The sequence below is a fragment of the Takifugu flavidus genome, chromosome 20, assembly GCF_003711565.1.
Source record: "Takifugu flavidus isolate HTHZ2018 chromosome 20, ASM371156v2, whole genome shotgun sequence".
Lineage (NCBI taxonomy): Eukaryota > Metazoa > Chordata > Actinopteri > Tetraodontiformes > Tetraodontidae > Takifugu > Takifugu flavidus.
In genome coordinates, this window is record NC_079539.1 from 2,162,381 (window position 1) to 2,188,142 (window position 25,762).

A 25,762-nucleotide genomic window follows, 5' to 3' on the forward strand; every position below is an offset into this window, starting at 1 on the left:
ATAAATAAAACACATGTGTAGGATGGTGTAAATGACCAAAATAACGAACGCTGATCGACGTGAAATCGTCGTCTTTATATGTTTTCCAGCTGGTGCTCTGGTTTCCTACAACTCCAAACGCAGCAAATAGCGTCACACTTATTAACCAATCACGGTGCCGTTAGCCTCTTCTCCTAGCCATAATGACAACTACATAAGTGAAACGAAACATTTTGAGGCGAGTAGAGGAGTAAAAACAATCTTTTCATCGATATATAACCATTCTAGGTAAGTTAACGTATTAAAGCGCCACTTTATGGTGTCTTTTGTCTGACTGACACTCAACCAAATGACATATTGTTCCTTATATCGTTGCCTTTGCTGCTGTTACTAGCTTGACGTGAGGTTGATTTCCAAGTGCATAGACGCTCAAATACACATGTGCACGAACGACCTCAATATTAGTTAAATTAAGAGCCATTATTCTAATCCCAATTGTGACATTTCGTAGCCTTTACCAGTAGATATCAATACGAGGCAGGTGGATCTGTGGGAAATGTAAAGGCAGTAAACATTTTGGGGGTAAACTTATAACGTCCGTCTTCAAGGCCCAGATGGTGATACTCTTTAGTTACAGCTTTAGCCCATGACAAAATAAGTCAAAAGTTGTAGAACTATGAATGATACAGATGATATAGGGTATAATGTTTTTATTTAGTGTATAGGTGAAAGCACTCTGTTGTCAAGCTCATATGTTCGAATTTCTCTGTTGACTCAGTTGATCATTAAATGCTAATTTTAGGTCCCCCGCACGGTTCTGATGTCCACATGAGAGGTTTCAGCAGAAAATAGCCTTTTCATCACAATGGCACTTGTAGAAGAGCAGCCTGAGAAGTAAGAACACACCTGACTTCCTCCATGTCTTCTGTTATTATTAAAATTCTAAATCAGAGTTATTTGTATAACTACCTCCTGTTATATTTCAATTTTTTTAGCATCTATGTTGCCACAGAGTCTGGGTAAAGGAGTAAACTCCTTAATTACTCATCACACCGCACCTTCCTGCTGTCCCCAGGCACATACTTTTACATAGAATCAGAACTTCTCCTGTTCTCTTTGTGCCAACACACCGTCTAGTCAGGTGTCCAACAACCATGGTGTGATTGGTCACAAATTGGAAGTGGGTATGGTTATTGCAGAAAAGCTGAAATGTTAATATCAATCCGGCTTTGCACGGGTATGAACATTGTATGTCAGTGGATAGTTTAGGGAAACACCTGGCCAAGGTAGTAAGGAAGTACAATATTTCTGTACAGTACAGTGGAAGTCGACTGTTAATCCTTTGTACATATACACTCTTTAGACACTGTTGGGTATGCTTTGCTACTGAGAGAGATGACTACAGCGCAGAATGGGTGAGTCCATGCAGGTGTAAAGGTTGCACTAAATGGATCCACCAGTCCTGTCTACAGCGCTGGCTGGATGAGAAGCAGAAGGGAAACAGCGAAGGTGCAGTCAGTTGTCCACAGTGTGGCACTGAATATCAAATCACCTTCCCCAAGATGGGTAATAATTCTAGATTATTAATACAATGAGTGAAATCAGTCAAACGTAGATGTGAATGTAACCTTTAGTCTTTTTGTTCCTCAGGCCCATTGGTGCATTTTCTCCAGCAGGTAGACGGAGCCCTATCACGAGCCAGTCCCTTCGCTGCTGTGGGAGTGGTGGTTGGGACTGTCTACTGGTCCGCAGTCACATACGGAGCTGTAACTGTCATGCAGGTCTGGTTATCTACGGACAATAGTTGTTAAAATGGAGTCAGCAAGACCCAGACCTTTAGCTCTGTCTGTCTTCGTTTTTAGGTTGTAGGACATAAGAAGGGTCTGTATGTGATGGAGCGAGCGGACCCTCTCTTTCTGCTGATGGGTCTCCCTGCCATTCCTGTTGTTTTGGTCCTTGGAAAGATGATCCACTGGGAGGATTATATTGTGAGACTGTGGCAGAAACTCTACTACAGAGGAAAGTTCCCTCTTGTTGCCCATTGGTTTTCTCCCTCGCTGCATCTCTTATCCCTCCATCCACTTCTAAATGTATAGAACTTATTATATAATGTTGTGGCTGTATTGAACACACAAGTATCAGTGATAAACTTCTGTGTAAATAATATCAAATTGCAGAACATTTATGTATTTAAATGACTTATTTACATACACAAGTTTTATATAGGTTTATAGTAGTGAGAGCTACCTGATTTGTACATTTGATATAATCATATCTTTGTTTTACAGATTTTGATGGATATTATTAAATTATTTTTCCATTCTATACTTTCCTGCAGGTAGTGGTGGTTATCTGCCACGCGTAGCTGGAGATGGGCGTATCGCAAGGGATCACTTCCCTGTGTCCAGGACCCTGTGCGGCGCTCTCATCTTCCCCTCCATCGCCAGCCTGGTAGGGCGTCTGCTCTTTAGACAGATGCCCTCGAATCTTCAGCGCACTATACTGGTGAGTGTACGTTACAGCCCCATTTAAATGTAGAGTACTGGATTCTCATATTGGCTGATAACGGGACCAGGTTCATAAAAATAAGGAATTTCCTTGTTTGTTGTTATCATTACTGCCATTCTGTTGGTTAAAAACACGTATTTACAGTAGTTAGATGGCGCACTTGTAACTCTTACGTCTGTGCAGCTCGAACTAGAGCTTATTTCATTTGATGATATCACAAATACATGAAATAGTTTGAGCTTCTTCTGCAGGATTTCTGATGTCAGGTTAAGAGGCCAGCGCACCTCTAACTGCATCTCGTTCCCTTCTGTCTCTACAGGGTGGCATCGCATTTGTTTTGATGAAAGGAGCACTGAAGGTGTATTTCAAACAGCAGCAGTTCATCAGTCAGGTCAACCGGCAGATTCTAAACTACCCAGAGAGAAGGGGAGACGGTGAGAGTGATGATGGAGAGATGGATATGGAGGACAGTGGGAATGAATACGATAGATTTATTAACTTGAACTGAGGCAACAAAAAAGAGAATGTGAGCGGAGGTGCTGGTGTGACAAATGTTAACCTTACTCTGCTGCAGTGTGGGTGTTTGACATGAGATGAGTGCCTAACAATGTTCAAATGTTGGAATGATCTGTCCTTAACATGAACAATATTAATTGAGGATTTCCAGAACACGGTATGTTTCATCTTGACTTAAACAATGCTGGGATGGTGAACCTCTGCAGTCACATTTTGTTGATAAAGTTCTCGGGGTATCCTGGAGTCAAAGAGCCTGTTAAAGCAAAGAGTCAATGAAATCTCTCCAGCACTCTTAAATATGAAGCCTTAACTTGGTGAAAATCACTGTCTTCCTCGTCATGTGCCTTATTTAAATCACCTCTGCAAAATCATTAACACGTTTTGGTTCATGCGCAGGTCAAATGTTTCCTCTTTCAGTTCTCCAGTTATGATCCCTCCAAAATGATCAATTATGATTTGATACACAGACTGTTTCCCATTGCTTAAATTCACCTGCTGTCTTTTTCATGCAAATCATTTTCACATATTAATTCTAATGGATGGGGAACAGGTTTCTTATTTACGTTGTTGGCGGTTTCATTTTAGTTTTGTGTTTTATTCTGCCATTACTTCAACACTTTTGAGATGCAGCGTCCTCCAGATAACAATCAAGGCATTTCGATGATGGTTTTCACCTGTTGTACAGTAAAATTATATTTGTGAGTATATTTGAAAAAGATTATATGTTGAGATTATCTGTTTCTTTTAAAAAATGTAAAGGAGCTGAATAGATTGTTTAAATGTCGGCATTAAAATAGAGATTAGATTAAAATTTTGCTTTTGAAACCTGTTTCTTTGGAATTGTAATGTTTGTTAAGGATTGTTTTTAATTTTTGGTGAAAATTAGTAAAATAAATGTCTTTATGAAACAAGTACCGATTCTTTATTCTATTTTTTTAAAATATTTTTTACAGTAGTAATTATTTGCTGTGCTCCAAGCATGCAGAAATTGGAAAATAAATTCAAATAAATTATTATTTGCATCATGCAGATACTTGTACAACAACAGACGACATAGGAATGACTGAAATTAACCTGAAATACCAAATAAACCAACATAAATGTATTTCTTTAAATTCAAAGTTGTAGTGTGACGTCGTAGCCCCGCCTTTCCTTGTCGTTGATTGGCCACTGTCTTTCTTCCGACCAGCTGATTGGCTGATTTCGCCTCCCTCGGGTTTCAGCGGTGTCAGGAAAAAGAAAGGAAATGGGTTGTAGCCAAAGACCTTAATGTCATTTTATGATATTAAACTCGACAAAAGACGTGACTGAGGGCGTTTTATCATGCGAAGAGTTACGCTGTTTGTCAACGGAACCACCACGAACGGAAGGGTAGGAGGAGATGCGACTGACTGTGTGTCTGGAAGCATGTTGTGTTGGTGCTAAGATAAAGGGCTAATTAAGGTTGCTCACCTTCGCTATTGTTCCGAGCTCATGTCCTATTTATTATTTATGTATAGAAGTTAATCTCTTACACTGTGAGCTGGTGTGTTTTGATGTGTTATCATACAGGTGGTGGCTGTGTACGGTTCTCTAGACGATTTACTGTCTGTGGCCAGTTCCAAACTGGGAATAAGAGCCTCTAGTGTTTATAACGGGAACGGCGGCCTCATCGACGACATTTCATTAATCAGGTGAAAAACGGAGAGATTTTTACTTTTTATCTGCGGAATTTTATGGGCTGATGTGCAGTTGCATGTACTTAGAAGAGCAGGAGCTCCCCTTCGAGTTTAGCATCTTTACTGGTAAATTTCTCATGTGATTTACTTGAATTCTTAAAATATAGACTATCAGTAGTTCACTATCAGCTATTAAGGGGTCTGGAAATATTTTAAGCCCATTTAGCTTAATAAATAAAGTTATTCTTTTGCACCATCAGACATGAATCATGAAATCTGAATTTTTACCTGCAGGGATGATGATGTGCTGTTCATATCAGAAGGAGAGTTATGTGAGGGTAAGTTTGAGGCATTAGTGGAGATACAGTATTACGATTGTTTTTGTCAAAAAATAAAGCATTTATGGTCTGGTAGTCATGTGTGAATGTGGCTGGAACGAAACCTGTGGTGGGTGCTGTTTTTAGCCACAGCAGTAGAGGATTTATCTGTTGTACAGTCCGATTATTTTCCTCATTACCTAAAATCCATAAGTAGAGATGAACAATCAGTTGACAATCCAAATGTAAAGTCATTTTAAAACTGTATCATCTTTGTTCAGAGCCCCAGGAAGACCTCAGTGGCCCTGAGAAGAGCCAGACACACACTGATTGGCTGACGCTTAATGTTGGCGGCCGTTGCTTCACCACCACAAGGTACACCTGACACGTCGTAGCTCACAAAATTGCACAAATAAGCAGCCGAGGACTGAATTTGCAAGATTTTTTTTTGTAGGAGCACGCTGGTCAGTCAAGAGCCTGAAAGTATGCTGGCTCACATGTTCAAAGAAAAAGGTGACAAAACTCCAAACCAAAATTCTCATGAATGCAGTAGGTTGTTCCTGACCGCTAATTCATATCATATTTAACTCAGATGTTTGGGGGAACAAGCAGGACTCTCAGGGGGCTTATCTGATCGACCGGAGTCCAGATTACTTTGAACCCATTCTGAATTATCTGAGACACGGTCAGCTGATCATCAACGAAGGGATCAACCCTCTGGGTGAGATAAAAACCTTCAAGGGTGTGTACAGTGATCCCTCGTTATCGCGGAGTTACGTTCCAAAAGTAACACGCGAAAAGGGAAATCCGCGAAGTAGCAACTTTATTTTTTTAAATTTTTTACAATGCAATACGAACAGTAGAATGAAACCAAACATCAAAACATGTTTTAAAGACCAAACTTTGTTTAAAACAATAATTTTAATATAGTAATACTGTACAAGATTGGAAACATTGTCACTCGCGTATTTCCCAGTCCCAGCTGTGCCTCTTCGTCCTGACTCCGCTCCGCTGGAGCGTCTGTTTCTACGGAAGGCGCAGGAGTCTTTCTCCGAGAGAAGAACATTGTTATAGGCAGTTGTTGGCGCTCTTTCTTTTTCTGGGCAAGAAGATTTTTATAAACGGATATGCCACCTTCAATTATATTTGAGAACTGCAATGAACGCTCATCAAAGGGTCCCATTCTTGTGCCGTGCGCTGAAGTTCAGTGGCCATTCTCACCATGGTTGCTAAGCGACCAAGTGCAAACGTAAAGTTGGCAGAATGTACAGAAACGAAAACTGTTGACAAGTGAAAAATCAATACAGTACAGCGTCAATTTTTATTTCTAGACAACAGTAAAGCCCCTGAGCCAATCAGGATTCAGAGGCACTGTAAAAAAAAAAAAAAAAAAAATCCGCGAAGCCGCGAAAGATGAACCGCGATATAGCGAGGGATCACTGTACAGCAAAACCAACCTCACACATTGTCCTGACAGTCGGTCTCCTCTGTAGGCGTGCTGGAAGAGGCTCGTTTCTTCGGTATAGAACAACTCGCCGAACAACTGGAGACTCTCATAAAGGTGCACAAGAAACAGACTGTATTGGTCTGGTCCCATCATGAGTTTTTTGTGTCTGTCATATATATTGTCATATTTATTTGCATTGTTCAGTCCTCTCAGCCCCCCGATGATCATTCCCCTTTGACTCGGAAGGAGTTTATTCGATTTCTGTTGGCCACCACAACCAAGTCAGAGCTGCGTTGTCAGGTATGAAACACAAACTCATTAACCCACTAAATATGCTTTAGATTTAGTGGACAATGCAATAACAGTCAGCCATTATTATTTTGAAATAATTACTTATATACTGCAAAAGAAATGAGATTATGAAATAAAGACTTCATCTCAATATAGAAACTTCTTCTACCACATGCATAGAATATGACATAATAAATGTCTTTTACATGGAATTTGGTGTTTTTCAGGGTCTCAACTTTACTGGTGCAGATTTGTCTCGCCTGGATCTGCGCTACATCAACTTTAAGATGGCCAACCTGAGAGGAGCGAACCTGAGCCACGCTAACCTGAGTGGGGCCAACCTGGAGAGGGCAGACCTGTCCATGGCGTGTCTGGATGTCAGCTCGGTTTTTAGTCATCTCCAAATTTCTGAACGCATAGAAAGACGATTCAAGTAACCTTTTCCCGCTCGTCTCTCAGGCAGCTAACCTGCAGGGTGTGAAGATGCTGTGCACCAATGCAGAAGGAGCCTCCCTGAGAGGTTGTAATTTTGAAGATCCTGCTGGAATCAAAGCCAATTTGGAGGGTGAAAAGCTGATCTTATTACTTTAAACCAGCCTTTAAGGGTGTGCTTATTGTAAAAACTCATATTAAAGTGTGTGTGTGTGTGTGTGTGTGTGTAGGAGCCAATCTTAAGGGTGTGGACATGGAGGGAAGTCAGATGACAGGAATCAACCTGAGAGTGGCCACGTTGAAAAACGCCAAACTGAAGAACTGCAACCTGAGAGGGGCCACGCTCGCTGGCACAGACCTGGAGGTGCGTCCACACCGAGTCGTGCTGACCTACCTTAGTCAGCCTGCAAACCTGTGATACATTCCCGTGTTGTTTGTTTTTCCCAGAACTGTGACCTTTCAGGATGCGACCTTCAGGAGGCCAACCTGAGGGGCTCCAATGTGAAGGGGGCCATATTTGAGGAGATGCTGACTCCCCTGCACATGTCTCAGAGCGTGCGGTAAAAAAACAAACTAGCATCCTCCATCTATTTTTTCCTCTGTATTGACCAGTGCAGCAGTGAAATAATCCACAGGACAAATCCCTCACTTGCTCTGCTGCTCTTGTGACTTGTGCATGACTGATGCCTCATAATGGCCCAGTTCTGTTCCGGGCTGGGTCGAGTGTTTCATTCCTGGCCTTCTCCGCATGCCTCCAGCTCTTTAATTATAATAGAACAAACACGTAACAGTAATTTTATAATGAACCTTTTGCAGTCTGATCATTTCAGTTGGTGAACAGTTTGTCTTTCTAAATATGTGTGATATTTATACGCCTTATCTTAAAACAGATTTTTCATCAGTATTGTGACCTAGTCTCTGTCATAATGACAAATGCCAAACTTTTTTTCAACCAAATGTAAGAACTACCTTTTTTCAAACCCGTGTCGTTGGGAGTAAACAAGCAACAAATTGATTGTGCAGAAAGGGTTTTTTCTGTTTAGGATGAACACTTTATTGACATTCATAAGTTATTTTTGGTTACTTTTCAAATAGACTGCAGGAAAATAATGAGCGCAAACTGCTGAGGAGAAGGGAAACTATATTATCAGAGATTGAAATGCACGCAGTTAAAAACCGAAAGGAGGATATAATAACAGACACCTAAAGTGTCCATGGGCAAATAAAGGTTGGTTAGAAGCACTTTCAGCTTTTGTTTTGTTTGAGTTCAACATGGTTAAAAAATATATTTTTAAAATTTCAGTTGATTTCCTTCAACAAGATTAATCAAATGGATGTAAATACGTACTAAACCAATAACTTGAACATGTACATTTGTGGTCTTTGGCACAAGTTCCACCTCAGTCGTATTACCTCTGGTCAGAGTTTTACTGATGTTCTACCTGAGTAACGGTCTCAGATCCATCGCTCACAGACAAAAGGGAACTGCATCTTTACAGTATAGAAGTAAAAATGGCTGTACTCCTGTTTTACTGCTGTAATCTTTGGGCTTTGTAATGTATTAGCAGCAGGGAAATGTATTTTTCGTAAATGTGGTGAATATCATGTTGCATGCAAACTGATGTGACGTGAAGTCTCTGGTGCTGAATCTGATCTGTCTCTTCTGCTGTGTAGACCTATTTTATGATGTAAAATAAATGTCTTTTTAATATATATATATATATATATATGTTTGAGTGTAGTATTTATTATGTAACAATTCATATTACTTCATTTTCTACTTTATTGCTTGAGTTTCAGGATTTTCACTCCACCGTGAAAACATTGTAGGTTAATACCCTGATATGGTAATGATCATTGATATCATAATATGATTTAGTGGTGTTTAGTAACAACTGAATGTAACGTTTTTGAAATTTTGAAAAGCGCTGTTCTGTTAATGATTCACTAGGGGGCGATGTTGGCTTAAATTGAGTTAATGTCCTGCCATGAGATTTCACTATTTAACGTGTCAATATTTAAACTCTATTTAAATTCTGATCACTGCAGCGATTTCCCCTGTAGCTGTATCCCTGGCAGCCAGCACTGTGGTTGTGAGGAGCAGGCATAAACATACTGGTTTGGAGTCCACAAATGGTCCCACTCTTTTCCGCTCTAGTGTTGATAGAAAAGACCACAGTGGATTTACATCCAAACCTCCAGATCCAAAAGCTGATATCAAGACCATCATTTCATTTGTAACTTGGGAGATGGACATCCTCCTGCGGGCTGGACTTGCACACACACACCCTGGACTGTAAACACCAGAACATAAAATAGCCAACCCCCCCCCCCCCCCCAAAACACACCAACGTATGTCAACAGTCACCCTGAGCTCCTCAGTTAAAGGTCATGATGGATCTGTTTGCATTGTTCAGCCATATCTGTTATCTTTTAGGTGGCCATAATGGTGTGGTGTGTTTAACGAGGCTGTGGGTGGAGGGGCTTGATTGGTGGCTTGCGGTTAAGCAGCAACATTATTTTTGAAACAGTCATCATCCTGTTCCTCCTGTGGAAGTGGGCTCATCATCACTGTCCCATGTGAACGACCCCTATTTTGGACTATCCCATCATCCTAATCGACTGTGAGCTGTGCTGTGACTTGGCCGATGTGCACGTCCCAGCAGCAGCCAATTACAACACTTCCGTGCTTTACTCACTAATAGGAAACCGGTGGGTGTATGTTCCAACACGCTTCACTTCTTCAGTGGTCAGGCTGAGGTCTGGTCTCCAAAGGAGGGAAAAAATACACGACTGTGGGCTGTAAGTGTTTATGCTGAAGCGGCCGGTCTCTGCACACCTTACGGCTGTGTGTTTCAACACTGCAGGGTTTTCAGGCGCTCTGGTGTTTGCAGAGACCAGTTTGTATTACCGGCGGAGAAAAATACACATCCTGTTATAAAAAATAGTTTAGAGTTTCAAACCAGTATGCTTCCCACTTCTAACAAACGAGCTCTGAAAGCACGACATTATATACTGTATGTGTTGCCCACTTGAGAAGAGAGTCCACGACAGCTGTTATCATGAGGCATTAAAGATACGGAAAGACAATTCCCGCAAACTCCGAGTGAACCAAAACCACACTCAGGTGTCCATCTTGCCTGGTTCTGTAACTGATACAGCCTCCACACTGACTCAGTGTTCACATCTGCTCTCCTGACGTCACAGGAACTGATACTAAAACTGCGTCAACAAGAATAATCTGATCATATTTAACTCACAAGAGTAACACAGCTGAAGCCGTCTGCCCCCTGTATTACTGAACATTAAAATATTTAATAGTGACCCGAAGATTCGCCTTTTCTTTGTCTTCATGGAAGCACAGACACATGCATGACTCTACCACATGCATCCATGTGAGGAAGACCCCCATTAATGATCTCTGCAGATCTCCCAGAAAACTTTGCTTCATCCTGCACATCCACTGTAAAATAATAAATCTTAATTACAGCCGGTTTTAATTTAGACGTATGATTTGTGAGTGGGTGTTTTACGAGTTGTACTCTTTAAGTGGGTGTGTGTCTGTGTGTGAGTGTGGGATGTGGCTTTCTGAAGTCAATGGGGAGGCGTTTTTCTTCATGCCGAATAAAACGGCCTATGTAAAGGCCGCATTCCTGAGTTTGTGGTGTTGCTGTCTCAGACTCGCTCTTTCTTTTATGGAGGGAGGAGACGGAGACAGTGGAGGACCAGGGATCGACAGTGAGGTTCACACACACGCACAAACACACACTCTGCTTACTTCTTCTTCTTCTGTTTTGAGCATCATTGACAGTCACGTGCACTAACCATGACACGCAACAAAACTGTCGGATTTGTGAAAATACAGCATTCCCCTGCTCTTTGTTCCGCCCAGGAACCCTGAAAACCGCTGACCGGCTCCACAAGTGTCCCTGTGGCTGCAACCTCTTTGACCCCGTCAGTGATGCGTTCATCACGCACACTAAAAAGACACGGTGCGCGTGCATGCAGATGTGCAAGAGCAGGCATGTGTGCACCAAAAGGCTCCACAGGATGTTGTAGCCCTTTAGAGTATTGATTAGAAGCAGGTCTTTTGCACACATGCGGCATCAGACTGTATTATCGTATCACCCAGACTGGTGCATTAGAGAGCAGCTTAGGTCCCTAAATTACACACTTTCCTTGCTGAAAGCCTTCAGGATGTTCCTGTGCAGTGGGGTGTAACCCTGGCGAGGAAACAGAAAAGGACACAAAGGGAGGAGACGCAGAGGGTCATGGCCTTCAGGTCATGTCAGCTTCAGTTTGCTTCAAGGTTTTCTGCTGTTTAAGTAGCGTCTAAAGGCTACAAAAAGGCCAAAAGGGTCAGACTGACGGTTATTTATTCCGGTTGTTAAATGTATGCCGAATGCAGTCCGTGATGGATCTACTTGTTTGCCTGCTGCCAGGACCTTGATGAGAAGACAAAGAATGTGCTCTTCTCTGACTCCAGCTCTCTGTTTGTTCTGCTCTTCTCTACCATCTGTCCAGAATATGGGGTTTGGCTGTGGCTCCAGGTTTGGGTGGTTCCAGACTGGTCTGACTGTGCGGTTGAACTGGGTCAATAGTTAGTTGGGCTGGGGCTGGGGCCCTCTGTGGCTCACCAAGTCACAGAGACCTCTGCTTTTAAAAAGGAACCCTCAAAATGACAAACTAGGACTTGAAATCACGTCCGTATATGCTGTAAATTGGTAAATAAGCAGGCCAGGCTTTCATGTCAATAACATGTGTGTCAAAGATGTTTTTGAGATGTTTTCTGTGTTATGCTTTCTGCTTTTCATCTAAAGTTGCACCACTTTTTTATGCACATACTTATACATGTAGTAACAATTTGTCGACCTTTCTTTTATAATTGGCATCTTAAGATCACAAGAGCAGGGCCACTCTGTGCTGTTGATTGCTTTATATGGTTTCACTGAATGTGCTATATTTACTTTTACGTTACATTTATTGTGCATTTTTGCTAATAACAGGACAAATACCAGCATAAAACATGTTATTTAAACATGCTATCAACCTTGTGTTGTAGAATAACTTAATGCAGAAAATAATAAGTCATTTGCAGTCCTAATTAAAGGGCAGCCACTGCTGTCTAACTACAATGTCTTCACAAGTAGAAGAGAAGCATAAAACATGTCTCTGCCTTCTTATTGAGGAAAGTGGAGATGCCTTCAGCTGCACAAGACCGAAAGCTGTTGAAAAATAACACAGAGCAACGGCAGAAGCCAGAGTTAACAGGAAACGAGCCCACATCCTCGTGGACAACAGCATGTTTTTTATCATCCACTGATTCACCACAGTGATGAAATAATATTCCCAGTATTAAATACAGCCTTTACTTCAGAGTGACGGAACAATCGCTGACTTTGACCTTTTCGTGGCGTCTCTCAGTGCCCTTTCCGGCATGTAACATTTACAGATTCCTCAAAGTTCCTAAAACCTCACTTACAGTTGTCGACAGCAGAATTATAATTTTGTATAAAACAGTGGGGGGCGGCAATTAACGCTTCAATTTGTATTATTAGAGTTCCCCATAAGTTTGCTGTGTTTCAACATTTGGCTAAATGAAAGATTAACAAGACAAAAGCGTCTGTTTGATGCCACTAAAGCGAACAATAGGCGTCTTGTCTCAGCCCTCTGAGGACAACCACATACCCCAGATCCAGATAGGAACATTCAGATGCATTGTTCACACTATGCTAATGTCTCTCTCTACGTGCATGTTACGTATTGAGGGCCAGAATATGCGCTTCTTCTGTGAGGAAAAAGACATTTTTGGGAAGTGAGGACACTTTGGTCGTCACACTGTTGATGAGGCTTTTGAGGATTAAGACTTAATATTTTAGGATTGGAAGGTTTTAAGATTAATGTTATGTTTGTGTTTTAGTTAAAGATAGGGTAAGAGTCAGGGTGAGGGGTAGTTGGAAGACGAAGAAGTGGAGACTGATGAGGTTTTTGGTCTAAAAAAGGACAAATAAGGGTGAGGACATCCAGATCAAACTCGGTACTCAGCTCTAATATAAGCTTTATATTTCAGGAAATGTAGTGGATCTTTATTGTAACTATTGTATGTCTCATTAGACCATTGTAATATAATCTGAAGACCAAAATGTTAACTATTCCAAATGTTTATCCGCTCCATATTTGCACTTAAGGACCTGCACATCCAATACTGATGTATGAATGTGTGAAGAACATTGGAGCAGAATTAAAAATACTTTTTGGTGATCTTCACCAGGGTGAAAGTTCTGAAGATCGAAACTGCTGAAAAAGTACCAGAGTGTGGAGAAGAAGCAAGTGGAGGTGGTGCAGGAGCTACTGGTGGGAGGCGGATCAGCTTCAGAGTGAGTATCACCCATCAACTGAGAGACGGGGGTATACTGAGTCCCACGGCCGGTTAGCTCAGTTGGTTAGAGCGTGGTGCTAATAACGCCAAGGTCGCGGGTTCGATCCCCGTACGGGCCAGGTCAAGTTTTTGGCAGCATTTTATCCAAATGACACCTTTATCTTTAAATATCTATCCAAGATAAAGGTTTCTCGCTCCTTCTCTCTCAAATCATTGAAGAGCTTCAACTGTCCATAAAGTAACTTTTAATGTGCCTTGACGACAAGAATTTTAACCTGTTGAAGAAGCGTTTTTCGGATGCTTGACGTCGACAGAACGAAAAAAACCAAGTGGCCCGTACGGGGATCGAACCCGCGACCTTGGCGTTATTAGCACCACGCTCTAACCAACTGAGCTAACCGGCCACGAGTGCCCCGACGCCGAGTATTTAGCCACTTCCGGTTTGTGGACCCATCGCTAATGGGTTATTTTGTATGATTCAGTACCAACTCTTTTAGAGATAATTAATGTTTTGACTGCAACGTGAAATGATGAACGCGATCCGACTGGACAAAATGTACCGTCATGAAACACAAAATCTTTCATTCTCAGTGTTGAGCTTTAATAATTCATGGTGTAAAAACCTGAGGGAACAGATCTTTATTTTGATCTTTGATTTTGAGTACATGTCCACTGTAGAGATTTAACGTAAATAGCTCAGCTGGTTAAAAAACAAAATCTATTTTTTGATGATTGTGGATCACATTGATGGAAAAGATAGTTTTCGAAAAACAATTTGGAACAGTTAAGTTCATCAGACCATGAAGATCCTGCACAGAGAGGAAATCGGTGAGATAAAGAGGGGGAGGTGAATACACACACACACACACACACACACACACCACACACACCACACACACCACACACACCACACACACACACACACACACACACACACCACACACACACACACTCTCCTGGGGGAGGTCCTGGCATGCAGCTTGATTGCTCTAACTGAGGAAACTGGAGTGATTGTCGGCGCAGAGAGACGGGGGTATTAATGGAAAGGGGGGGCACTTTTCCCAAGTTTTTTCTGAGACTCTTGTTGGAGTCCTGCAGGAGTGCAGTAGTTTCGGGAACCCGAGCGAGTTTAAAAGGCTGACTCCTAAATGGTAAATGTCTGGGGGCTGGTGCAGTTGTTGAGACAGGAGGAGAGAAGAAAAGTTTCCCTCAGTCTGGGAGTCTGAACCCAGCCAGCAGCAGAACCGCTAACGCTGTTAGCCAACCTTAGATTCCTGGATAAAAGAGCCAGACTGAGGTATGGACACACTTACCTTCAGATTCACCTCCAATGTCATGTTTGTGCTACAGTTGCATGACTTTTGCTGGTGTTTTAACCTGCAAGGATGTGCGTGTTTGCGGCAGGGACTGCTTTATGTCTTGGATTGCTGTGTCTTTTGTTGCCTACAATTTACAAGTATTCTTCCAGGCTAGGCTAACTTACTGAGAGCTAAGAGGCTAAGCTAGGAAATTAAACCAAATATGTGATTACGAGTCAATACCGCAAGTTTATTTAATGTCAAAGTACAGAAAGCGACATGTTCTTCGGAATTTGGAAGGTAATTAACTTTAAAACATAAACAGGTTTTATTATTTTGTATTTAATGCACATTATCTAAGTTTCTACAATATATTATGCTGGAAGAATCCAGTAATCAGTAAGATACGTATATAATCTTTAATGTTTATATCATGTTACCAAAGCAGCATGTGTCCATCAAATATACAGTTGGAAAAACTGCATTGAACGTTTGGTTAAAGCCCAAGAACTACTGAAGCATTTTGATTTTATTTCTTGCTACAAAAAACAATGTAAAGCACATTTTCACAGTGTAGAACACCTGTCATATGGTCTAATGTAAACAGGTTTGGGCAGTTCAAAACCACACTCTTCAAAATCAGCGCTGAGCAATTGAATAGTCAATTCAAAATACACGGTTTCATAATATCAACCCCCCATAATAACCACCCACTGATCATCGTTTGTCCCTCTTATTTGCTGCACCTTTTGCTTGCAGGATTCCTTAATAAGCAATAAAACAATAACCAGTAATAGATTGCTTTGGAGTTAATTAACAGTTTATGGCTGCTGTGACTGCAGGATGATTCTCTAAGTTCAGTTAATATGTGCTTACTCAGACATCACAGCACTGCAGTCCCTTTAGCCCTTACTTCACATTTATTTTCCTCGCGCTTACCTCCGAATCAGCACGGTACCTTCCTGTTTGGAACTGGCTGAATGTTGTTTTCCAGCTCAGATGGGAGACTGGTTGCTGAATCAGGCCTGTAGTTGCTGTGTCGGTATAACAGCTATTTGGAGTTTGCATAATCTGGTGTGTAGGTAGCTCGGGATGTTCAAGAGCAGGAGGGGAATTAGATTTTCCAACGGCGGTGGTTGATCTTCAGAAATAATAGAAAATAATTTCCACAACGTTCCAACGCATCTCCCGAGTGGTCAGAGCGACGCTGTGAGCTGACATGATTCATGGCAATGGAAACACTGGATCATTGTTGCTCGAGTGATGGGTCCCTGTCAACCAGTCCGGGCTCACTGTGACATGCCAACAGTCCTGGTACACACAGAAGTGTGTGTGTTAAACTAAAACTGCTACTTAGTTAAAAATCTGAACACTTGACAGACTGCAGCGAGTACATTAGCATGCAAAATCTACTGTCTTCAAAGTACATGTTGATGAATTATGGGAGATTTTACATTCAAATCTCAGCAGAGTCCCAGAAAAGTATAAGAAAGTGCAAGTTAGTGTCGTCACCGCACCACAAATGTCAACATTGTGTGTTTGTGTGTTAATGTGTGGGAGGGAAGAGAATTTTCCACCTTTCCCTTTCAATGTGCTCTTCACTTTTGAGCCCGAGCGAAAAACGTTTTCAAGGTTTGGAGTGGAGCGTTTCACAGCAATCCATCGAGCCATCAAACGCTCGTATAAAAGCTAATAAAAAAGCTGCCTGAGTAATAAACACATATTAATCACGATATCATAAAAAGGTTTTACATGCATCATTTGTATGCAGTGGTGCCGCCTCCTGCGTCCTCCTCACGTGCTTAAATGTGCAGAGTGAAGCTGAAGGACAGACTGGTGTCGATGGTTGACGATGATTTCAGGGTTTTAGTGGCAGCTCACCGAGTCCTTGACTTAATGAAGCTGGTGTATATCTCCTTTATGAAGTTAGCATGATGAGGAGTGACCTGCTGGAATGAATGTCCTTACGGCTCCCCCGTGACTAAGTTAACCATCTATGAATGCGATCGTTATATTTATATGCATGGCAATTGCCAAAAATTCCTCATCCCCCCGACCAGAGATAATGCGTTTACCAGTCAGAGTAGTTTAACAGTGCTGTGGGGACACATGCAGCAAATGGTGTTTGGTTTAGGGTGTGTGTGCGTGTGTGTGAGACCGAGAGAGGGATTTAATAGATGTGCTGCTTTGTTTGGCACTTGACAGATATTTAGCAGGCACAGGTGAACTGGGGGGTGGAGGTCAGGAGGTGCTAAAAGCTGATGGATGGTTCTTCAGCCCCACATTCTCACCTACGCTGACAAACAGCTGCACGAGTGTGTGAGAGAGTGTTGGCCTCCAACTGCTGCTCTTCTTCATCCACACCGCATTTGAATATGCTGACCGAGGCGAATTCAGGGTGACAAAACTGGGAATATTTGTGTTGTGATTGTCATAAGAGGGAGAAATCTAAAAAGGATTGATGGAATCCCCCACGTCTGATTTTCTTCTTCATTTCCAGGGTGATCTAAGTCGAAGTTGCCGTGAATTTTCCAGCCAGGACGCCATGTTTCCCTTCCGCCGCTCCCAGCTGCTGCTGTCGTGCATCCTGCTGGTTGCGCTGGTCCAGCTTCCTCGGTCTGAGTCCAGGCCGGCCACAGAGAGGACAGACACTGGTGAGACACTTCACAGATGTCGGCCAATAAAACTGGCCGGCGAAAATATTAAAATGTGGTTTTTGGTCACCGCCACAGTCCTGATTTAAAAAAGAAAAGCCCTCTGAACAAAACCAGATGTCTACAGATTCTGGAGCATCTGATGGGGCTTAGTTCACTTCAGGATTTAATATATGTGAGCTCTGGGTTGCTGTTTAGATGAGTCAGGAATCCAAAGACGTCACCTGGGCTTGTGTGTGTACACAGATGTCACCACACTTGCTCGAAGCCGTGTTTCCTGTGTACTCGTACAAATGGCAGACCAGGACTGTGGTCACAGCAGGACACCGTTGGAGGATGTCTTACTGAAACGGATCGATTTTCAGTCAAAAATGTGCATGTTTACGGAGTGAATCTCACCGGTGCATGGTTTTGGACCATTCCATCACGACCGTTTGGCTAACTGAAACACTGTATTTGCCTGAAATGAGTAAATCGGGTTATATTTATATTTGAATTTCTTCACCTAAACGGCGTTGAGGCAGAGATGGGGTCTCTAATCCAGCTGTAGACATTTTAGATAATTGCGCTACACAATGGTTGATTAGGTGACTTCACGCTAGAACCAAAAGAAAAAAATTTAGTAGCTTTCAGTTGAGTTTTCTTACAAAACCGTGAAAAATCAGTAGCTCAATATTTTCAAGCGAAAGCGTCTTTCTGTCCTTTCTGTTCCGTTTGTCCCTCTGCCTCTGTAGACAGTTAAATACAGTTCCAAGCGTTTTGGGCTCTTTTTTTTCAAATTGGCACGTCTGGGTCAGGCTTTTCTTCTGCTCTTTTGTTTCAGAACACTTTCATGTCTGTGGTTATGATGTTTCAGGCCCCTGAGCTATATAAAAACGCTTATAAAAGCGTCCAATTACTAAATGTCTTTAATAGGAAAGTGACTTTTTCGAGGCTTGATGCTTTTCAAACATCTGAAACTGGTTAAAGCGAGTTTCATGGCGTAACCAAAGCGTTGGCTCCGAGGGCGCTGGTTACGGTCTGTGTATCCTGTCCAGACGCTGCAACACAGTCTGCAGTGTTACAGCGGCAGCTCAAGAAAGCAACGCGTTCGCACTCATTCCTGTTTATCTTTACATGCACAGGTGTGTATATATTCCATAGCTGCTTGTGCCAGACACTCATCTATACGCTGTGGTTATTTCCAGCCATCTGGACAGCAGCTGAGCATATGTGATACTGCTGTATTGGAGCCCATAAATTCTTGTTGTTTTTTTTTCCCTCAACAAAGAGCACATTAAAATTAGCCTTTCTTTTCATAAACAAAGGCTGCTTTCAATTTCCCACCAGGCCGTTGTATTCTTTCAAGCGATGGTCTTTGGGAAGCAAACCGCTCCCTTCTTGTAGGCTCTCGCCGTCTGAGGAGAAAACCAGTTAAATACTCCTGTGAGTGCCAGTTCTTGTAAAAACCCTGCCCTGTCTAACGAGACAACATAGTCTGTCCACAAATGTAGAAGAATATTAAACTTTCATTTGTTACTTAAAATTTAGAGCTATATTTATGTAGAGAAATACTCAGAATTCCTCCGCCAGGCCTTGTAGATACCATTTAATAATGAATGGTGTTTTTTTTAGGACAGAAGATATTCTAATGATGAATTATTATGTAGCTTGTTACTCCGAGTCTATAATAAAAGGGATTATTTTGGTAATAGCTGGGATTTTTCCTTTCACAATTGTTCAAAGGAAAAGCAGCCCGCTTGTCAGAAACTAAAGGGGGGGTGGGGGGGGTACGCGTGTGGTGTTTGCATGCTGTTAATAACTGCGGCAGAGAGGGAGGAGGTCTCTGAAGTTCAGGAAGTGGTTGCATGGCGCAGCGCTGTGGCGACGGCTCCTCTCTGCCTGGCAGCGGAGTCGGACTCAACGGCAGAGCCGGGGTCAGGCGTCAGAGGTTAATCCACTAACCGGTTAAATGTCTGCCAAAGGGGAAGCTGAGACTCCCATTAAGAAGATCTGACATCCTGTGTGCACACAACTGGGTTTGCGCCACAGCTTTAAAACATCTGACTTCTTTCGCAGCTGATGTAGTTAAATCCTCGGAAGATGAAGACGACGATGAGTCATCCTCGGAGGAAAATAAATTATCCAGCGAGCTGTCGACCAGCAATGAAAAGCTCAACTGTAAGCCTCTGTTGCCTTTTCGGCATGTTTATTTCTTTTGCTGCTGCCTTGATTAAAGGCCCTGCAGGAAGAACATACACTAACTCTGATCTTCGCCTCATTCACCAGCTCCGGCGCTGCAGTGGGTGATGCCGGAAAAGATGGAAAAGCAACTCCACGCCGTTCCTGTCGGTAAGACCGTAAAATTAAGATGCCAGGCCATCGGAAGCCCCGTCCCCTCTCTGCGCTGGTACAAGAATGGAAAAGAGTTCAGGAAGGACCAGAGAATTGGAGGTTTCAAGGTGCGATTTTATCTAAACCAAGAGACCCCCCCCATCAAACTAGATGTTTTAATTTAATTTTGTGCCTTTCAGGTCAGAGGCCAAACTTGGACTCTAATAATGGAGTCAGTGATTCCTTCTGATAAAGGGAACTACACCTGCGTGGTGGAGAATGAGTACGGGAGACTGCAGCACACCTACGTGCTGGACGTAGTCGGTAAGAAAACGACCTCGTTAATAAAAGCAAACACGGCTTCCACGCAGACGTGGACCTCAGGTGTTTATTCTTGGTCTTCCAGAGCGCTCTCCTCACAGGCCGTTCCTGCAGTTCGGTCTGCCCGCCAACCAAACCGCAGTCGTTGGCAGCGATGTGGCGTTTGTGTGCCGCGTGTTCAGCGACGCGCAGCCGCACATCCAGTGGCTCAAACACATCACGGTCAATGGCAGCACAGTGGGACCAGACGGACTCCCACATATCCATGTTCTCAAGGTTTGTGCACGTGAATCTTTGCACTAGTTATAACATAAGTTGGTCACTTTTACACTTAACAGCCGGCTGTGGATCAACAGCTGCTAGATTTTCTTCATTTATTAGCTTTCTTGGTCGCAGTTCCATGGACATGTTATTATTGGACCCCACAGAATTCTTAAATTGGCAAAGTGTGCGTACTTCATCCTTGTTCTCATTAGCATGCATCCATGTGTTTTAATAGCAACTCTGTGCCATATAAAATCTGTTTTTATTCAGCGAGCGCACTGATCTTCCTGTTTGAAGCAGTCCCTGTTTGTTCCCTGTCCGACAGAGGAAAAACACATCTGTGATGTATTATTGCACCATGATGAAAGACACGGGCTCTGCGCTCCGTCACGTCTGGAGTGGAGCCACAAGCCATTCATCTATTACCTGAATACAGTTCGGTGTACTTGAATCTCAGTTATTCACCAACATAGATATTGGACGGTCTAGATATGAGTTTACGTGGCATAGAACACAGTTGCCTACAGACATTAATGAATCTCTCTACAAATGGACTCCTGTATTTGGTTGGTCATTTTAACGTTTATGTCCTCGCTAGAAACCAAAGAACCAGACCACAGAAATGTGACCGGAAAGAGTGTTTCTGATTTCTCCTCCCAATTCTCTGTTCAGACGGCAGGCTTGAACACCACAGACAAAGACATGGAAGTATTGACGCTGAGGAACGTGTCTCTGAACGATTCCGGGGAGTACACCTGCCTGGCTGGGAACTCCATCGGAGTCTCTCATCATTCTGCCTGGCTCACCGTGGTCGACGGTGCGTTACATTTTCATTTCGTCCTCTCCAGTATGAGAGTGAGACCAAGAGCGTGACCCTGTCCTGGTCCTAACTGTGCTCTCATGTCTTGCCCCAGATGCTCCGCCCTCTGTGCTGCCCTCTCAGACATACTTGGAGATCTTCATCTACTGCCTTGGCTTTTTCCTTGTGATGATCCTCACAGCCACAGCTGTCCTCTGCAGACTCTGTTGTGCCCCAAAGAAGAGTGACTTTAGCAGCCAGATCGCTGTGCAGAAGCTAGCTAAGAGTATTCCTCTAAAGAGACAGGTAACCAGTTATTGATCAGATGATGCTCTATAATGACCCTATAAAGAAACACAGCTCATATGGTTGTTCTTCGTTTGTAGGTGTCAGTTGAGTCCTCTTCCTCTCTTCAGTCTGGGGCGTGTTTGATTCGCCAGTCTCGTCTTCCCAGTGCAGCCACCACCATCCTGATGGGAGTGTCTGAGTGCGAACTTCCCTACGATCCGATTTGGGAGCTGCCACGTGAAAGGTAGCCATTTTGAGACAGAGCTCTGTTGCTCAGCATACTTGTAGTGGTGTAGCTAAGAGTGCAAACGCTGTTGGTAATCGTGACCGTCTGCTGCTTGTGCAAACGTCAGGCTGACGCTGGGGAAGCCTCTCGGGGAAGGGTGCTTCGGCCAGGTGGTTCTGGCCGAGGCTGTTGGGCTCGACAAAAACAAACCCACACGTCTCACAAAGGTGGCTGTAAAAATGCTCAAAGGTGAGAAACAAAGAACCCCCCCCCAACTTATTTTTCCTGCTAATGTACCACAATAAAACATTCGTATGAAGCTGATGTCATGTGACCTTGTTGTGCAGCGGATGCCACAGAGAAGGACCGGGCTGACCTCATCTCTGAAATGGAAATGATGAAGATGATCGGCAAACATAAGAACATCATTAACCTGCTGGGAGCGTGCACACAGGATGGTGAGCCGGTCACGTGCGTGTGCGGCGGCAGCCGTGCGGGATGAGCAGACGCTAACCCTCACCTGTGTCTCCAGGGCCCCTGTATGTGCTTGTGGAGTACGCCTCAAAGGGGAACCTGCGGGATTACCTCCGCGCTCGTAGACCAGCCGGGCTGGAGTACTGGAGCAGCTCCAGGCCAGTTTCTCTGGCCAGTTTGGAGATCATGGAGCTGGTTTCTGCTGCTTACCAGGTGGCCAGAGGAATGGCTTACCTAGCATCAAAGAAGGTCCGCTTCCATGTCTGATTCTGCCGCAGCCGGTCGTTCAGCATCACTGATGCATGTTGCAAGTTGACGTGCACCTTCTTTGTTGTGCAGTGCATCCACAGAGACCTGGCAGCCAGGAACGTGCTGGTCACAGAAGATAATGTGATGAAGATCGCCGACTTCGGTCTGGCCCGGGATGTCCACCACATCGACTACTACAAGAAGACCACAAATGTGAAATATGGGCTTATACAAAAAAGATTATAAATTCCAAACATGGACTCGGGCATGTTGTTGGTCTGACTGACATTTCCATGCTGCCGCAGGGTCGTCTGCCTGTGAAGTGGATGGCACCAGAAGCTTTATTCGACCGCATCTACACCCACCAGAGTGATGTGTGAGTGTTCAGCATTGGTGTGCAGCCATTTTGTGATTCATCACTAATCTGAGAATGCTGATCATGTTGCAGATGGTCATTTGGGGTTTTGCTGTGGGAGATCTTTACCCTTGGGGGGTCCCCATACCCCGGAGTCCCTGTGGAGGAACTGTTCAAGCTGCTAAAAGAGGGACATCGCATGGAAAAACCTGCCACCTCCACTCAGGAATTGTGAGTAAATCAACACACTCCAATTTAATCTACCGGTAATCTCCCATCCAATCAGAATCTTGATGATGATGTTCTGTACTGAATAACTTATCTTGCTTAACCTCTAACGTTGTGTCTGATCAGGTACCTGATGATGAGGGACTGCTGGCATGCTGTTCCATCCCGCAGACCAACGTTCCAGCAGCTGGTTGAAGATTTAGACCGCATGCTTTCTCTCATGGCTAACCAGGTAAAGGCATTTTAGAATTTAGATTCAATTGTTTGTTATATTTGAATGGCCTCTCTGAGCCTCTGTCGTCCTTTTCAGGAGTACCTGGACCTGGCCGTTCCCATGGTTCAGTACTCAGAGGTCAACCCCTCTGCTTCGGTTGGTTTTTTCAACACCACATAGACGGGCCCAGGACCTGTTCTGTCACTTTCTTCCTGTTTCCTCTCCCGATGGCAGTCGCAGATGCAGCCGGGCTCTCGGAGACGAGCAGCTTTACCCTCGTCTGTCAGCAACGGCCTGATGTTAGAAACAGCTGGACTGGGCTGGACTCCGCAGCAAGGCTTCGTTCAGCAAGCTGCTTATCTAGCGTTGCGCCCATTTAGGGCGTGAAGATTGAGTTCACCCACTGACAGAGACTGTGAGAGGGATTCACTTCTTTTGGAATGTTAATATGTGAATATTGTAAATAAGATACATACTGAATACAAAGCTGGACTTAAGAGGGAAATATGGAACGAACAACAAAGGAAAAATCGACAACAATCTCTAAATACAACGATAAACGTGCGAAAGAAACCACATTCATGTTAATGTTACCCGCAGTCTTTTATTGCTCCGAGGGAAACATATTTATAGATATTTTTTTTTGCATTTTATTCATGTATTTATTTTCATTACCCATCCTTGATTTGTATATTTGTATATTTCTCAGTCCACTTATGTCCTTAGTCCTTTAGTAATGTTTTGCTGCCAAAAACTCTACCAGTGTACAGTTTTAACATTGCACTTATTCTGCTGCTTACAGCCAACCGGTTGCAAAAAAAGCTTTCAGTTGAATGTGTAAAACAACTGTTTAACAGTATTAAATCTCTTTTTTCATACTTTTAATCTAGTATTTGACGTTTTGTGAGGTTTAAAGCGGCGATTTGAAATAATCGGAGGTGGAATTTGGGCCATAAAGTCCACTGAGAGAAAAAGTTGAGTGAACAAAACATGAGGCCGAAGTATGTCTTGTATTTCCAACCACATCAGCCTTCACAGCATATAAAACTAAGAAAAAAGAGTGGTTAAAGAGGTATAAATAGAAAGAGAAGTCTCCAAACTAAACAGAAATCACATGTTCACGATCCTGTGTATTAATTATGTGGATTAATGTCCCAGAGTTTATTCATGCGCCACAGGTTTCGCTCAAATGCATCATCCTGAACCAAAGATGGAGAAATAAGCCTCAGAAACATGTCAACTTTTAATATTGCTCCTCGATGGTGGCATGTCTCCAGCAGGAAACATCCGCTTGTTGCATCGTCCTGAATGAAAAATGGTGGGAAGAGAAATCCCAATGCTCCATTTATAACACACACACACAGACACACACAGGCTGGTGTTTTTCTACAACACTTTCTTCCCACAGAGAGGAAATGTTGCATTAAGTCTGATGTTCCATACCCCATGTGTTTCTGTCCTGGACATTTTATTCCCCGTGTAGCCGCTGGCTGACTTTACATCACCGGGGCTTTGGTGTATTTCGTTGCTCAGTAATACCATCTGTTTCCCCCAGAGAGATCTCTGACATTCCGTGAGCTCTTTTTTTTTCTTTCCAGGAAATCTTCCTCCTGCAGATACACTCTGAACAGGCTGGGTAAAAGTCCCCAGAAACTTTTCCAACAGCAGCAATAATGATGTGAGCTCGCTGGTCTGTTGACATTTGCTCTAAAACTGCTCGTTGAGCTTTTTCTGTGAGCTGCAGAGTCAGAACACCTCGTTGGTTTTTGCAGATTCGGATGCGCTCACAGAAAACAGCTGTAATTCATTGGGGATGGGGGTCTTTCACACCTGCCCACTCAGCTGTCAGCAGGGACAACCCCGGTGCCTGCTGGAGATAAACAACCCTGAAGCGGGGGAAGCTGAGCATCCCTCTGTCAGTGCCTGATGGGAGTTAATGGGTCATAACGCAGAGGTGAGGAGCCGTTGTGGGTCAGTCTACGTGGTGACAGATGGCCGGGTGAGGAGTTATTGTGGTGTCACCTATCACCTCCACCTCAGAGCCAACAAGCCCGGACAAACACAGGACAAACACAGGACAAACACAGGACAGTGATGAAGTGTTCTGCTTTTCTTTCCAGCTCTGCACAGTGAGGGAGAAGTTCCCCAGCAGAAATATGTGATGTACCGTGGCCACACTGTGCTCTCCTTGTTGCCTAAACATGTGATTTCTTTTCCTAAATCTAAGCAATTTGTTAGTGTCGTATCATTAATATTTATGATAGATGGATGAATGATGGATGATGTAAACAAAAAGAAAATGTGAAGCAGTTATGACTGTAGCAATACAGTAATAAATGAGAAAATTAGTATTTAACATATTCAAAGAGGCAAACATAAGTAGAATCAAACTTCTTGATGCGATCTGCACAAAAGCTCCATTGATGTTTCCCATACTGGCATTTTTAAGGAGGGGCTCCTCAGTGATGTCAATAAAACAAACAGTATGTGCAGCTCCATGCACACACTGAATTTGCACGATAAACCATAAGTGCACAGATATGCAAACTCTG

General features: G+C 43.2%; 3 protein-coding genes and 2 non-coding genes across 7 annotated transcripts; 4 read left to right on the forward strand and 1 right to left on the reverse strand.

The window, feature by feature from the left end:
- Nucleotides 1-131: 131 nt before the first annotated feature.
- On the forward strand, nucleotides 132-3,914 carry marchf5l (membrane-associated ring finger (C3HC4) 5, like). Its single transcript, XM_057019136.1, has 7 exons — nucleotides 132-267; nucleotides 782-873; nucleotides 1,343-1,545; nucleotides 1,630-1,760; nucleotides 1,842-2,002; nucleotides 2,322-2,484; nucleotides 2,807-3,914. The coding sequence occupies exons 2-7, from the start codon at nucleotides 845-847 to the stop codon at nucleotides 2,993-2,995; spliced, it is 876 nt and encodes a 291-aa protein (XP_056875116.1). The 5' UTR covers nucleotides 132-267; nucleotides 782-844; the 3' UTR covers nucleotides 2,996-3,914.
- Nucleotides 3,915-4,204: 290 nt separating this feature from the next.
- On the forward strand, nucleotides 4,205-8,863 carry kctd9b (potassium channel tetramerization domain containing 9b). The gene is made up of 12 exons (XM_057019135.1): nucleotides 4,205-4,374; nucleotides 4,555-4,676; nucleotides 4,956-4,999; nucleotides 5,260-5,353; nucleotides 5,433-5,491; nucleotides 5,571-5,699; nucleotides 6,472-6,539; nucleotides 6,630-6,725; nucleotides 6,944-7,093; nucleotides 7,176-7,281; nucleotides 7,379-7,512; nucleotides 7,596-8,863. The coding sequence occupies exons 1-12, from the start codon at nucleotides 4,327-4,329 to the stop codon at nucleotides 7,710-7,712; spliced, it is 1,167 nt and encodes a 388-aa protein (XP_056875115.1). The 5' UTR covers nucleotides 4,205-4,326; the 3' UTR covers nucleotides 7,713-8,863.
- Nucleotides 8,864-12,933: 4,070 nt separating this feature from the next.
- On the forward strand, nucleotides 12,934-24,095 carry LOC130517404 (fibroblast growth factor receptor 1-A-like). 3 transcript variants are annotated; one of them, XM_057019252.1, is made up of 18 exons: nucleotides 12,934-13,161; nucleotides 13,420-13,525; nucleotides 17,326-17,479; nucleotides 19,538-19,639; nucleotides 19,748-19,920; nucleotides 19,993-20,116; nucleotides 20,199-20,389; nucleotides 21,050-21,194; nucleotides 21,292-21,482; nucleotides 21,563-21,708; nucleotides 21,818-21,939; nucleotides 22,038-22,148; nucleotides 22,223-22,413; nucleotides 22,504-22,626; nucleotides 22,719-22,789; nucleotides 22,862-22,999; nucleotides 23,123-23,228; nucleotides 23,307-24,095. In XM_057019252.1, exons 3-18 carry the CDS (start codon nucleotides 17,371-17,373, stop codon nucleotides 23,388-23,390), a joined length of 2,127 nt encoding a protein of 708 aa, XP_056875232.1. In that variant the 5' UTR covers nucleotides 12,934-13,161; nucleotides 13,420-13,525; nucleotides 17,326-17,370; the 3' UTR covers nucleotides 23,391-24,095. The 3 variants fall into 3 exon arrangements, with proteins under 3 accessions (XP_056875232.1, XP_056875233.1, XP_056875231.1); XM_057019253.1 differs by having other exon boundaries at nucleotides 12,937-13,161; nucleotides 13,337-13,525; XM_057019251.1 differs by lacking the exons at nucleotides 12,934-13,161; nucleotides 13,420-13,525 and adding an exon at nucleotides 14,490-14,824.
- On the forward strand, nucleotides 13,573-13,646 carry trnai-aau (transfer RNA isoleucine (anticodon AAU)). The gene has a single exon. It is a non-coding gene; the product is annotated as a tRNA-Ile (tRNA).
- trnai-aau (transfer RNA isoleucine (anticodon AAU)) lies at nucleotides 13,858-13,931 on the reverse strand. The gene has a single exon. It is a non-coding gene; the product is annotated as a tRNA-Ile (tRNA).
- Nucleotides 24,096-25,762: the final 1,667 nt, after the last annotated feature.